The sequence below is a fragment of the Bidens hawaiensis genome, unplaced genomic scaffold, assembly GCF_021521415.1.
Source record: "Bidens hawaiensis isolate Kalapana, Puna unplaced genomic scaffold, B.hawaiensis_p1.1 tig00073629_1, whole genome shotgun sequence".
Taxonomy (NCBI): Eukaryota; Viridiplantae; Streptophyta; class Magnoliopsida; order Asterales; family Asteraceae; genus Bidens; species Bidens hawaiensis.
The window spans coordinates 34,393-46,817 of record NW_027502811.1 but is presented as its reverse complement, the minus strand read 5'-3'; the positions used below and the strand labels follow the sequence as shown (position 1 = coordinate 46,817).

The following is a 12,425-nucleotide window of genomic DNA, read 5'->3' as shown; positions in this document are numbered from 1 at the left end:
ATGTAAATGTTTCGGTTACAATTGCATGATTTTTCCCTTTTCAAGATTTTGTTACATTGTGTTGAACATGCTTATCTTTATGAGTACCATTAGAAGAAACATCACTTGATACCATCAAACTATATTTCAGAAGCAAAAAGAATTCTGATAATAATTTTAGTTAGTGAAGGAGGTCTGTGATGCCTTTTCAAGTAACTTAGTTCTTGTCTCGTTACTGACTTGCTGTTATCTTCTTTCTCCCTACGTTTGCATGCCAAGTATCATCTTTACAACCTTCTTAATTGTAGCGCCTTCTTTTCTATATAAAGCAAAGATCGGGAATTAGGGGTCTGTCTCATCAACAATGCACAAAGAAAAACACATAGTTGATTACAGACCTATCACATCATCCATAAATCTGCTCATGGTGACTAATATGTAGATCATCTTGTGTCATTTTACACATGATCTAATTTTAAACACCAACTTGTCTCTTATGATTTTAATGTTCAAAGTCTTTTGAACAAAATATTGACCACAGTCAACAATCACATAGAGAAGGATCAAAGATTTGTTAAGCAAGTTTGATATGAGAGCCTTGCATAACCTCACTCATCAATTTGCTGAGCTTTTGTTTATGGTACATAAACTATTCTTTATTACATGTCTTGAATATTATACCCTAGGCATATAGTTTTATGGTATATTGGTTTTTAATAATCCCAACTGTCACCTTTTGGTCTCTATCGATCGCAACTAACGAAATAGCTGGTGATGGTCCTAGCCTTTTATCATCTTTTTCTTCCATCAAACCTTTAGTAACACAGTACTAACTCCGTTAAAATGTTGCTAACATGTCATGCTCATGTGTCAAAAAGCTTCGTATGTGGCAAAATACGTGCCATGTCTTCCTTTTTTCTTATTTATATCAGTTGTAACCAGTAGCGGCTGAGAATCTCTTTCCACCAGCTCAAACACATCGGCTAAAAAAACAAGTACGGATAAGCGGCAAACGCGTTGTCGATACTTCTCCGGTGAGAAAAAGTCGTATCTGGAGACTTAATGTTATAAACGGATTACCATTGGATAACAGCTTGTCGGCCGGAAGCATCATAACCCGATCATCATGTCTGAACTCAAATCCGTCAAACTCGTCCACCAGATATGAAATTCCTTTAACTGGATCTTTAATTCGGGAGTCTCTGACACGTCAGATAGATCTGAGCAGATTTTTCGCGAAGAAGAAATCCATTTGTTTGCGTCTTCTTCACAGCCAATTGAGAGTCTGGGAGTGAACATTCCGGTAAACTCTCAGGCAATATTCCAATTCTATTCAGGCAAGCGGAAGCTATAAGAAACGAATTTTCTTACTCCAGTGGTAAACAATGGAATATTAAAAATGGAGGTCAATAGTCAGGGTTTAGTGATGGTTATTGATATAAATAGGGAAGAAAGCAAGAAGATGACATGGGGACCATTGGGGATGACGTAGCACGTTTTTTGCCACAAAAGAAGTTTTTTAATACATAAGCACGGCATGTCAGCAACATTGTTATGGAGTTTGTAATCTGTTATTAGGGGTTCGATGGAATAAAAAATGATAAAAGATGGGATCATCACCAGCCATCTCATTAGTTGGGACCAACAACGAACCAAAAGGTGATAGTTGTGATAATTCAAAACCAATATACCTATATTTATATATGTACTTTGTATAAAATTGGAGAAACTTCTGATGTATTCATCAAACGTGTTATAAGCGTTTTTAACGGAGGTTGCCCTAGTTGTAATATCTTACTGCTATACATGCTACGTGGGTTGCCATTATATACAAAAATTCTTTGCTTATGTTTACACAATATGATAACCATAGTCGTTAAAAGCGATCGCCTCTTGCGCCTAGGCGCAACTTTTAGGCGAATCGATGCTCACCCGCTTTTAATGGTCAAGGCGTATTTCTAGGAGCATATTTGGGGTTTTTGATTTTTTTTACATTGTTTTGATTTATCACTTAACTTACAAATAACAATTACCTAAAAATGGGATTTAGTTAATTTCTTTTGATTTATCACTTAACTTACAGATAAAACTTACAGTAAACGAAGAGCATCTTCTACCCTCTACTTTTACAATAATTTTTATATTATCAGATAAGCATTGAGAATCATCATCCAATAATTGAAGATGCATGTTTTTTATTAACTATAAACGATGATGAATGCTTTTATGAATAATTGAAGATGTTCATGTTTTTTGAACTTTAATTTAATTTAGTTTGTTGTTAATAAGTCATCGGCTATCTTTTTTAATGATGATGTATGCGTCCGAAACTGATATAAAAGTCTAGTTGGTGTACGAATTATAAACATGCTAATTTGGTTTCTTGTTTAACCGTCTGCTCTGTTGATGTATGTGGTTTTAATGACGATGTTTAGTTAATTTAGTTGACTGTTTGCATAAACATGTTAGTTTTGTTACTTTAGTTCACCTTTTTTATGGAAATTTTGGGGTTTTGAACTTTTAGTATTGGATAAATTTTTATATTTGAACTATGATATTCAAGCTCTGGAACATAATAAATATTTTGTTGAGTGCGCTTTTTTTTCTCAAGCCCTCGCTTTTTTTGCGCCTAGATTCCAGACGAGGCCTAAGCGCCTTGAGTGCGCCTAACGCATTTGATTACTATGATGATGACTATCTAATATAAAAACTCTAGCCGTATTAGTTTATCTGGTCACTATATATATACATATAACATGTGTTTTCCTTTATCTCATTAATGTAGTTAACTGATTACATTTTCTATTAAAAGGGTATTGCTGCTACACTTAATGGTACTTACATATATTTGGTTAGTAATTTTTAACACCTAATATTTGATATCTTGTAAACAACAGGAGATATATATTTCTCTGCTTACCTGTCTACATAACGTATCTACAGAAAGCAACCGTGCTAAAATACGAGCTGCCACCACGTCTTCCATGTGCACAAGCCCTACTTTCGTGTTCGGGTGTTCTTTAACCGTTCTCGATATGGAAATATCGTTGAAGCTCAATATTTAATTAGTAAAAAATGTTGGCTTTTTGTTGCAGATAGACCATTTTTGTTGAAAAGTTTCCTATTGAACATCACAGCTTGGAAGATTTTCTTTTCCATAATTTTGGCACTCATGTATGTTTCAGTAATTCTGCCAAACTTACTGGGTATGTCGAAGCACGAGATGAATCTGACCTGATCCATGACAATGTTTCCACGGATTTCGAGATGAACGAACCACGTCTTGATCCTCTTCTCCGGCTGGTTGGGATCTGCAATGACTTTTTGGGGGTGTGGAGGTGACCGCTAAGAAATCTCCAGGATCTCTTGTTCACAGACACAAAAATATGGTGGTAGCTCTTATTGAGAATGACCAACCCCTAATAAGGAGGTGGAGACCTCCTTATATAGGGAGCCTCATGGCCACCATCATGGTACCCTAATGGGCCTAGCCCAGTTAGGGTTACCTCCACAAAACCCCCTCAGCCCAATAACATTGTATTAGTCCATATAATAAAATAAGCCAAACATAATAAATTTAGGGTCGTAAAACCGGGTTTAGTACCATACCCCTACAAGCCCCCCCAAGTCCAGCGTTGCTCCTGGGCGCGCAAGCGTTTAGGTGGAGCGCTGGACTTTATGAGGTGTGTTAGGGCGTGAGGCGGTTTTTTCCCTTTTCTTCGGCCTTATCTTTATTGTCTTTGAGTTTTGGGAGGTTTTCTTCATGATGGTGACGTGTTATGGTTTTTATGATAATGATGGTGCACTAGCATGAATAAGATATAGCACGCCGAATAATAAAAGCCTGCGCGCGAGGCGACTTACGAGCTATGAGAATAATAAAGCTTGCGCGCGAGGCGACTTATGAGCTATGAGAATAATAAAAGCTTGCGCGCGAGGCGACTTACGAGCTATAAGAATAATAAAGCTTGCGCGCGAGGCGACTTACGGATCTATGAGAATAATGAAGCCTGCGCGCGTGGCGTCTTACGAGCTATAAGAATAATAAAAGCCTGCGCGCGAGGCGACTTACGAGCTATGAGAATAATAAAGCTTGCACGCGAGGCGACTTATGAGATATGAGAATAATAAAAGCTTGCGCGCGAGGCGACTTACGGATCTATGAGAATAATAAAGCCTGCGCGCGTGGCGTCTTACGAGCTATAAGAATAATAAAAGCCTGCGCGCGAGGCGACTTACGAGCTATGAGAATAATAAAAGCTTGCGCGCGAGGCGTCTTACGAGCTATATGAATAATAAAGCTTGCGCGCGTGAGGCGACTTACGAGCTGTAAAAATAATGAAGCCTGCGCGCGAGGCGACTTACGGATCTATGAGAATAATGAAGCCTGCGCGCGTGGCGTCTTACGAGCTATAAGAATAATAAAAGCTTGCGAGCGAGGCGTCTTACGAGCTATAAGAATAATAAAAGATTGCGCGCGAGGCGACTTACGAGCTATAAAATGATGATAATGACTGGCCCACAAGGGCCTCCTCCGCGCAGGATGAATATCCCGGCCTGTTTTCAAAATAATAATGGAGGCACAAATGGCCGGATAATAATAATGATGTCATAGGTGTTTGTGCGGCTCGTAGCCGAACCTGCAAAAACATGTCAACTAAAAGTGGATGTATTGCATGGTTCCCATCCTCGGGCAAATTATGAGGTGTGCCCAACCTTTAAGCTTGGCGCGTGGCCTATGGGTTTATGAGGATTCCCAACCTTTAAGTTTGGCGCGTAGCCATATGGGATATTATGAGGATTCCCAACCTTTAAGTATGGCGCGTAGCCATATGGGATATTATGAGGATTCCCAACCTTTAAGTATGGCGCGTAGCCATATGGGATATTATGAGGATTCCCAACCTTTAAGTATGGCGCGTAGCCATATGGGATATCATGAGGATTCCCAACCTTTAAGTATGGCGCGTAGCCATATGAGTACAATCATGGTTGTTCTTATCCTGATTTGGATTAACTGTTCATTTGTTATGTCGCTTACGCGCGGCCTGCGCAATGTCTCCATTATTCTCACGCGCAGATTTGGTGCGTGAGCGTGCATGATGCGTGAGCATCTAATATGCATGAGCGTACGTGAAGCCCAATAACATATGTGATGCGTGAGCATATGAGATGCGTGAGCATGTGATATGCGTGAGCATACGTGATGCGTGAGCATACGTGATGCGTGAGCATATGTGGTATGCGTGAGCATACTTGATACGCGTGAGCATGCGTGATGCGTGAGCATGTGATATGCGCCACGAGCATAGGTTTTGGCTGTCTTCATGAGCATGTGATATGCGTGAGCTGTGGCGTAAAGTAATCGCCGGGAGCGCGCACGCGATCCGCTGTGGCGTAGAGTGATCGCCGGGAGCGCGCACGCGACCCGCTGTGGCGTAGAGTGATCTCCGGGAGCGCGCACGCGACCCGCTGTGGCGTAGAGTGATCGCCGGGAGCGCGCACGCGACCCGCTGTGGCGTAGAGTGATCGCCGGGAGCGCGCACGCGACCTGCTGTGGCGTAGAGTGATCGCCGGGAGCGCGCATGCGACCCGCTGTGACGTAGAGTGATCGCCGGGGGCGCAGGTCGCTGTGACGTAGAGTGATCGCCGGGGGCGCGCATGCAACCCGCTGTGGCGTAGAGTGATCGCCGGGGCGCGCATGCGACCCGCTGTGGCGTAGAGTGATCGCCGGGGGCGCGCATGCGACCCGCTGTGGCGTAGAGTGATCGCCGGGAACGCGTATGCGACCCGCTGTGGCGTAGAGTGATCGCCGGGGGCGCGCATGCGACCCGCTGTGGCGTAGAGTGATCGCCGGGAGCGCGCATGCGGAATCCGAAGTTGATCCACAGGGAGCGATTTTGATCCGCGGTGGTGCGCACGATCTAGAGATTTTGAATATCCACATCAGGTAGGTTTTATGTAAAACCAACAGATCTAATAGGATTTATAGATCTATGAATATGAAGTGTGACTGTTGCTCAAACGAACCCAGATCTGAAAAAATCATAACTAGATTTGGTATATTTCACTTGGAAAAAACACATATCTAAGGGTTTTCCCCAAAAGTTCGGTGATATTTCTTCTTGTGTATTTCCAGATCTGGAAGTATTTTTTAGATCTACGGATTTTTGGATTTCCATAGAACATATCTGAAAGAAGAAACCGTAGACCCGAGATATTGATGAACAGATCGGAGGGCCGAGATGAGAAGCGAAGCGTGGTTCATTGCCGTCCCACGGATGGCGCCAATGTCGAAGCACGAGATGAATCTGACCTGATCCATGACGATGTTTCCACGGATTTCGAGAGAACGAACCACGTCTTGATTCTCTTCTCCGGCTGGTTGGGATCTGCAATGACTTTTTGGGGGTGTGGAGGTGACCGCTAAGAAATCTCCAGGATCTCTTGTTCACAGACACAAAAATATGGTGGTGGCTCTTATTGAGAATGACCAACCCCTAATAAGAAGGTGGAGACCTCCTTATATAGGGAGCCTCATGGCCACCATCATGGTACCCTAATGGGCCTAGCCCAGTTAGGGTTACCTCCACAAAACCCCCTCAGCCCAATAACATTGTATTAGTCCATATAATAAAATAAGCCAAACATAATAAATTTAGGGTCGTAAAACCGGGTTTAGTACCATACCCCTACAGGTACGGTTGTTGTAATTTTGCCAAACTTGGTAATTATTACAAACTCAGCATCAATTCATTCCATAAGCAATATTTCATTTGAAGTGTGTGCTGTTTGCGGTGCAAGCAATGGGCCCACCGCGTATGTAGGGTTTACAATGAGAAGATTTACCTCACTTTCCTCTGCTACACTCATGCATCTTTCTCTGATATTGTCTTTGCATACGCGTACCAAACTACCAACGATGGATATAATCAACAACTTAAAATAGTTCAATTGGTGACCAAGAAGACTAATTTATGCTTAGTTTTCAATTTTGTAAGTGTTCATTTATTTTATTGTTTGCAGTATTATAAGGAGAATATGTGTTTTTGAAATTGATGCTATTTTGAAGGCAATATTCCCTGGAGCTGCAGTGTGGAAAATCCCATCAACACCATCCACAGCCTTTGACTTCTCTACCTGGTATTGTACTGTTTTGACTTTTTTTTGTGGAAAACAAGAAAAAAGTTGCATAATTTGATGTCACTGTTAACTGATGTTTTATATTACATAATTTAATTATAATTGAATTTAAATGGTGTCATTTATTTGGCTGTCCTAAAAATGGGTTGATAAACTATTTTGTTTGAACTTGTAACTGAAAAGGCTAAAGAACAATATTCATTTCATCTACTTTGTTCATCTTGAATGATGCGCTTAAATACTTAATTTGTGAACCTCTTGATGTGAGAATTGTATTACATTTTAATCATTTAACATGACAAGATTGTTGGTAATTCCGGACCGTATTCACAAGTCGGTGAATATGGAAGGACGTAAGCTGACAAGTTGGTTTAGTTTCCTAATTTTATTAGGATTATCATGGTAATGTCTTGTCACCAAGTTATGGTTATATCTATAAATATAGGGCTTAGGTAGAGGCTTCGTATGTGTGATCAACAGAGAATCATTTTAATAAGGTTTTGTGTTAGTTTTCTCTTGCAATAATAAAGTGTTTATCAATAGATTGTGTTAACAAAATTGAACATAGAACTTGTTTAAGATGAGAATCATTGAAAACTGGATCCTAAATCCATCAGGGGCGATCTATACGGTGTGAATTTAAGTAATATTTGAGGGCTAATGTAAATGATTCGGTTAATATAGCATTCTTTTCTTCTCTTTTCCAGATTTTGTTACATTGTAACTGTAAAATGAAGAAGCACTTTGTGCTTTTGATAGTATTGATGATACCGATCTTTATGACTGCCATATAGTTTTGCACAACAAAGGAGGCCTATGATATCTTTTCACTTTACCTAGTACTTGACACACACTACTATTATGTTCTTTCACCGCGTCTTGCATGCCTTGTATTGTCTTTTCAACCTTATATTCTTTTCTATGTAATAAAAAAAAGATCAGGAATTAGGATAGCTATGGAGTATGGTTTATGTCTTGGTAGAGGTAGTTATCTTACTTTCTTTTAGCAGGCTTCATTTTCATTTTGATTGGTTATTCGTTTTTCGGTTATTTGGGTTTCGGTTATTTTCGGTTTTTTTATTGTGAGTAGACATTAATAAAAAAAGATTTCAAAAAAATAGAGTATCTTGTATATATTGAATTCAAAATACAAAAATAGGCACATGTTACGTTGAACTGAACAAATACAAAGTTGTTTGAGTAGTAGAGTTTAAAATTCAACAAAGTTCCTAATTAAAAAAACACTAAAAGTTTGGCCCGAATCTTCATTCATTTTCTTAATTCATCTTAAAAGTTTAGACCCGGTCTTCATCATCTTCATAATCTTCATCACCATCAATGGTAGATTCTTTTGGTGTTTTATTTCCGGTCAAAACATCTTAAAAAAAAACACGTAAAAAACATAGGTTCGATAAATCGTTTTTTTTAAATGGATAACCGAACCTAAACCCAAAAATCGGTTTTTCAAAAAACAAAAAAAATTAACCGTCGGTTAATGCTTCGGTTCAGTTTTTTTCCGTTAGGTTTTTTCGGTTATTCGGTTTTGGTTTGGTTAGTTTAGTTTTCTGCTCACCCCTAAGTCCAAAACATATGATTACGTAGGAAATTTTTACTCTATTAATTATGTTGAAGTTCACAGAATTTCGTTCACTTGGGAAACTTTTGATGCAGTCATCAAACATTTTCTTGACTGTTCTCAATCGAGGTAGCCCTAGTGTAAATATTATATCTTTTCCGGATGCTACATCTAATGGTAGATACATATATGTATTAGTAACATATATTTTAGTATTATATATTGTCATTTATATCTTGATTTAGTCTTCTAAAATAGTGCCTAGGTTGTTAGGCAACGATTCTATTTATTTGGGTGTAATATCTCATTTGAAGGCAATCAATATTGATTACTTTCATGGTAATCAGAGCCTAGGTTAAACCACCAAAAATTTCCCCACCATCGCCACCATGGCTGGAGCAGATGGAGATGACTCGTCATCCTCCGGTAGCAAAACCAACACCCAAAACAAACCATCCATTCACCCAGCCTACAACGTCACCAATATCCAATCAAAAATCCGTACACTAGATGGCAAAACCACAACCTATTCATCATGGGTGAAACTTTTTAAACTCCACCTTAAAGCCTACAAAGTTCTTCACCATATCGATGGCACACCACCTCCCACCATCACCGATCCCACATATGCCGAATGGTCGGAGCTAGATGCACTCATCCTTCAGTGGATCTTCAGTACCATATCTGATGACATCCTTGATCGTGTTCTTGAAAACGATATCCCGGCACGAGAAGCCTGGACCCAGATCGAAAATGTCTTCTTAAGCAACAAGAAGGCTCGTGCGGCGGCTCTTCTCCACGAGTTTACTCACACCACTCTCAAAGACTGCGCGTCAATGGATGTTTACTGTCAGAAGCTTAAAGACATCAGCCGACAACTTGCGGACGTCGGCAAACTGGTTGACGAATCTTCTCTCGTCATTCAACTGGTTAACGGTCTTCCCAAAGAACTAGACACAATTGGTACGATAATTAATTCGGGAACACCATCGTGGAATGAAGCCCGCACCATCATTGACTTGGAGATGCGTAGACTATCGGCCAGAAACGAGCTCTCTGCTAGCACTCATGGTGACTCCGTTTTATACACTGCCCACGGTCAAAGAAAACCGGACACGGCACAATCTAATGCGGGTTCCGGGAAAACCTACCCAGGGAGCAATTATCGCGGCAACAATTATGACCCGAACTTCAACTACCGAATGGGTCGAGGAGGTCGGGGAAACCGAGGGCGCGTGGGCAGAAACAACAGCAATGGTCGAGGCTCGTACGGGCACCCTCCACAACAAAATACTTTTCAGCCCAACCATACAACCTACCATAACCAACAACCCAATATTCAATCCACATATCCATATAACCAACCCATCCAGTCCCATAACAACACTCACGGTTCAGTCCCGCCTACTCCTTACCCGTCCGCACCTTACCCACCAGCCTCTCCCACCCAATTTAGCCAAAACACAGCCCACTACCAACAACACCCGTCTCAACCGTCCCAAGCCCACTTTGCCGGTCCATCGCAGCATGCCCCGGCCCTGGCATTTAATGGCCTCAACCCAAGTGACATCGGTGCGGCTCTAAATAACATGCAATTGAACTCTCGAGACCCGAACTGGTACATGGACACCGGCGCCTCCTCTCATCTCACATCTGATTCGGGTAAAATTTCTTCTCCCTTGTCTGTTTCTTCTAATCCTATCTTTGTTGGTAATGGCCAACGCCTATTAATCAATGGCTCCGGCAACGGCTTTTATACCCTACCGAATAAAACCTACCAACTAAACCAAATCATTCACTCACCCCAAGTTATTAAAGACCTTTTATCTGTTCGTAAGTTTACTATTGACAATCAAGTTTCTGTTGAATTTGACCCTTTTGGTTTTACTTTGAAGGACCTCAAGGATGGACGCCCCCTTTCCCGTCACAATAGCACCGTTGACCTCTATTCGTTCACCCCCGGCCTTTGCTTTGCTGTCTTCCTCAAGTACCACCCCCTGGCATGATCGGCTTGGACATCCCGGCGCGAACGTGCTAGATTATCTTAGTCGTTTTCTTATTATTAATTGTAATAAGACTACAAAGTCATTTTTTTGTTCCTCTTGTCATGTTGCGAATAGTAAACGGTTACCTTTTAATGATTCACTTTCCATTACTTTTCGTCCTTTTGACATTATACATTGTGACTTATGGACTTTACCCGTCCTAAGTAATTCTGGTTATAAATACTATATGGTTTTAATCAACAATTACACACAATATGTTTGGGTTTATCCGCTTAAATATAAATCCGACACTTTTCCTACTTTTTGCAAATTTCATAAACTTATCCAAACACAATTTAATACATCGATCAAAACATTCCAGTGTGACTTTGGGGGGGAATTTGATAACCATGCATTTAAACAAATTGCCCAGTCCAATGGTCTCGTGTTTCGCTTCTCTTGCCCTCAAACCTCGCAACAAAATGGCAAATCCGAGCACATGATACGCCGCCTAAATGACATCATTCGTACGCTCCTCATTCATGCTCACATTCCTTCCGCCTTTTGGGTCGAAGCGTTACACACGGCCACTTACCTTCATAATATTTTACCCTCTAGGCGTCTCCACTTTCAACCTCCCGCTTTTGCTCTCTACCTTCGCCACCCGACTTATGACCACCTACGGGTGTTCGGGTGCGAGTGCTACCCAACTCTCTCCGCCATTCAACCTCATAGACTTGCCCCAAGATCGGTCCGGTGCACCTTCCTTGGATACCCCGCAGATTTTCGTGGGTATCGGTGCTACGACCCCGTCACCGGTCGCGTCCATATTTTCCGACATGTCACATTCAACGAAACCTCGTTCCCGCTCACTAACCTCACCAACACCTCACCCACCACTTACTCCTTCCTTGACGACTCCCCTCTCACTCATCATACCTTCCATCCCCCTACAACAAACACCCCACTCCAATCGGAACCCAACCTTCACCCCGCCGACCCACCACCTCCTAACCCGTCCCCTCCAACCACCCCAGCCCCAAACACCAGCCCACACCCACCAACAAATACAACACAGACCGTCCCTCTATCCCAAACACCTACTGCCACACCCTCAATCCCACCGCAGACCTCAAACCAACCTCCCACCTCCCAAAATACTCACCCCATGCAAACTCGAGCAAAATCCGGTCTCCATCGTCCTAACCCCAAATACAACCTTGCTGCCACAATGAACATCTCCCCGGTCCCCACCACTTATATAAAAGCCTTGTTGGATCCTAATTGGTTACATGCCATGAACAACGAATTTAGTGCATTAAAAGAAAATAGTACATGGGAACTGGTTCCGCGACCAGTAAATCGGCCGGTTATCCGGTCTATGTGGTTATTTAAACACAAGTTCAATCAGGATGGTTCCCTCGACAGATATAAAGCACGACTGGTATGTAACGGAAGATCCCAAACCGTCGGCATTGACTGTACCGAAACCTTTAGTCCCGGTTGTTAAACCGACTACCATCCGCACGGTTCTTGCTCTTGCCACCGCTCGTAAATGGGAAATTAGACAACTTGATGTCAAAAATGCTTTTCTTTATGGCTCTCTACAGGAAACCGTATACATGCAACAACCACCGGGTTTTGTTGACCCGGTTAACCTGCACCATGTGTGTCTCCTTCAGAAATCTCTTTATGGTTTAGAACAGGCACCTCGGGCTTGGTACCAGCGGTTCTCCTCATTT

At 41.7% G+C, this 12,425-nt stretch overlaps 1 protein-coding gene across 1 annotated transcript; it reads left to right on the top strand.

Annotated features, from left to right (window-relative positions):
• The first annotated feature begins 8,893 nt into the window (after positions 1-8,893).
• LOC143606228 (uncharacterized) lies at positions 8,894-12,177 on the top strand. Its single transcript, XM_077082064.1, has 2 exons — positions 8,894-10,506; positions 10,537-12,177. The coding sequence occupies exons 1-2, from the start codon at positions 9,088-9,090 to the stop codon at positions 10,702-10,704; spliced, it is 1,587 nt and encodes a 528-aa protein (XP_076938179.1). The 5' UTR covers positions 8,894-9,087; the 3' UTR covers positions 10,705-12,177.
• The last annotated feature ends 248 nt before the right edge of the window (positions 12,178-12,425 follow it).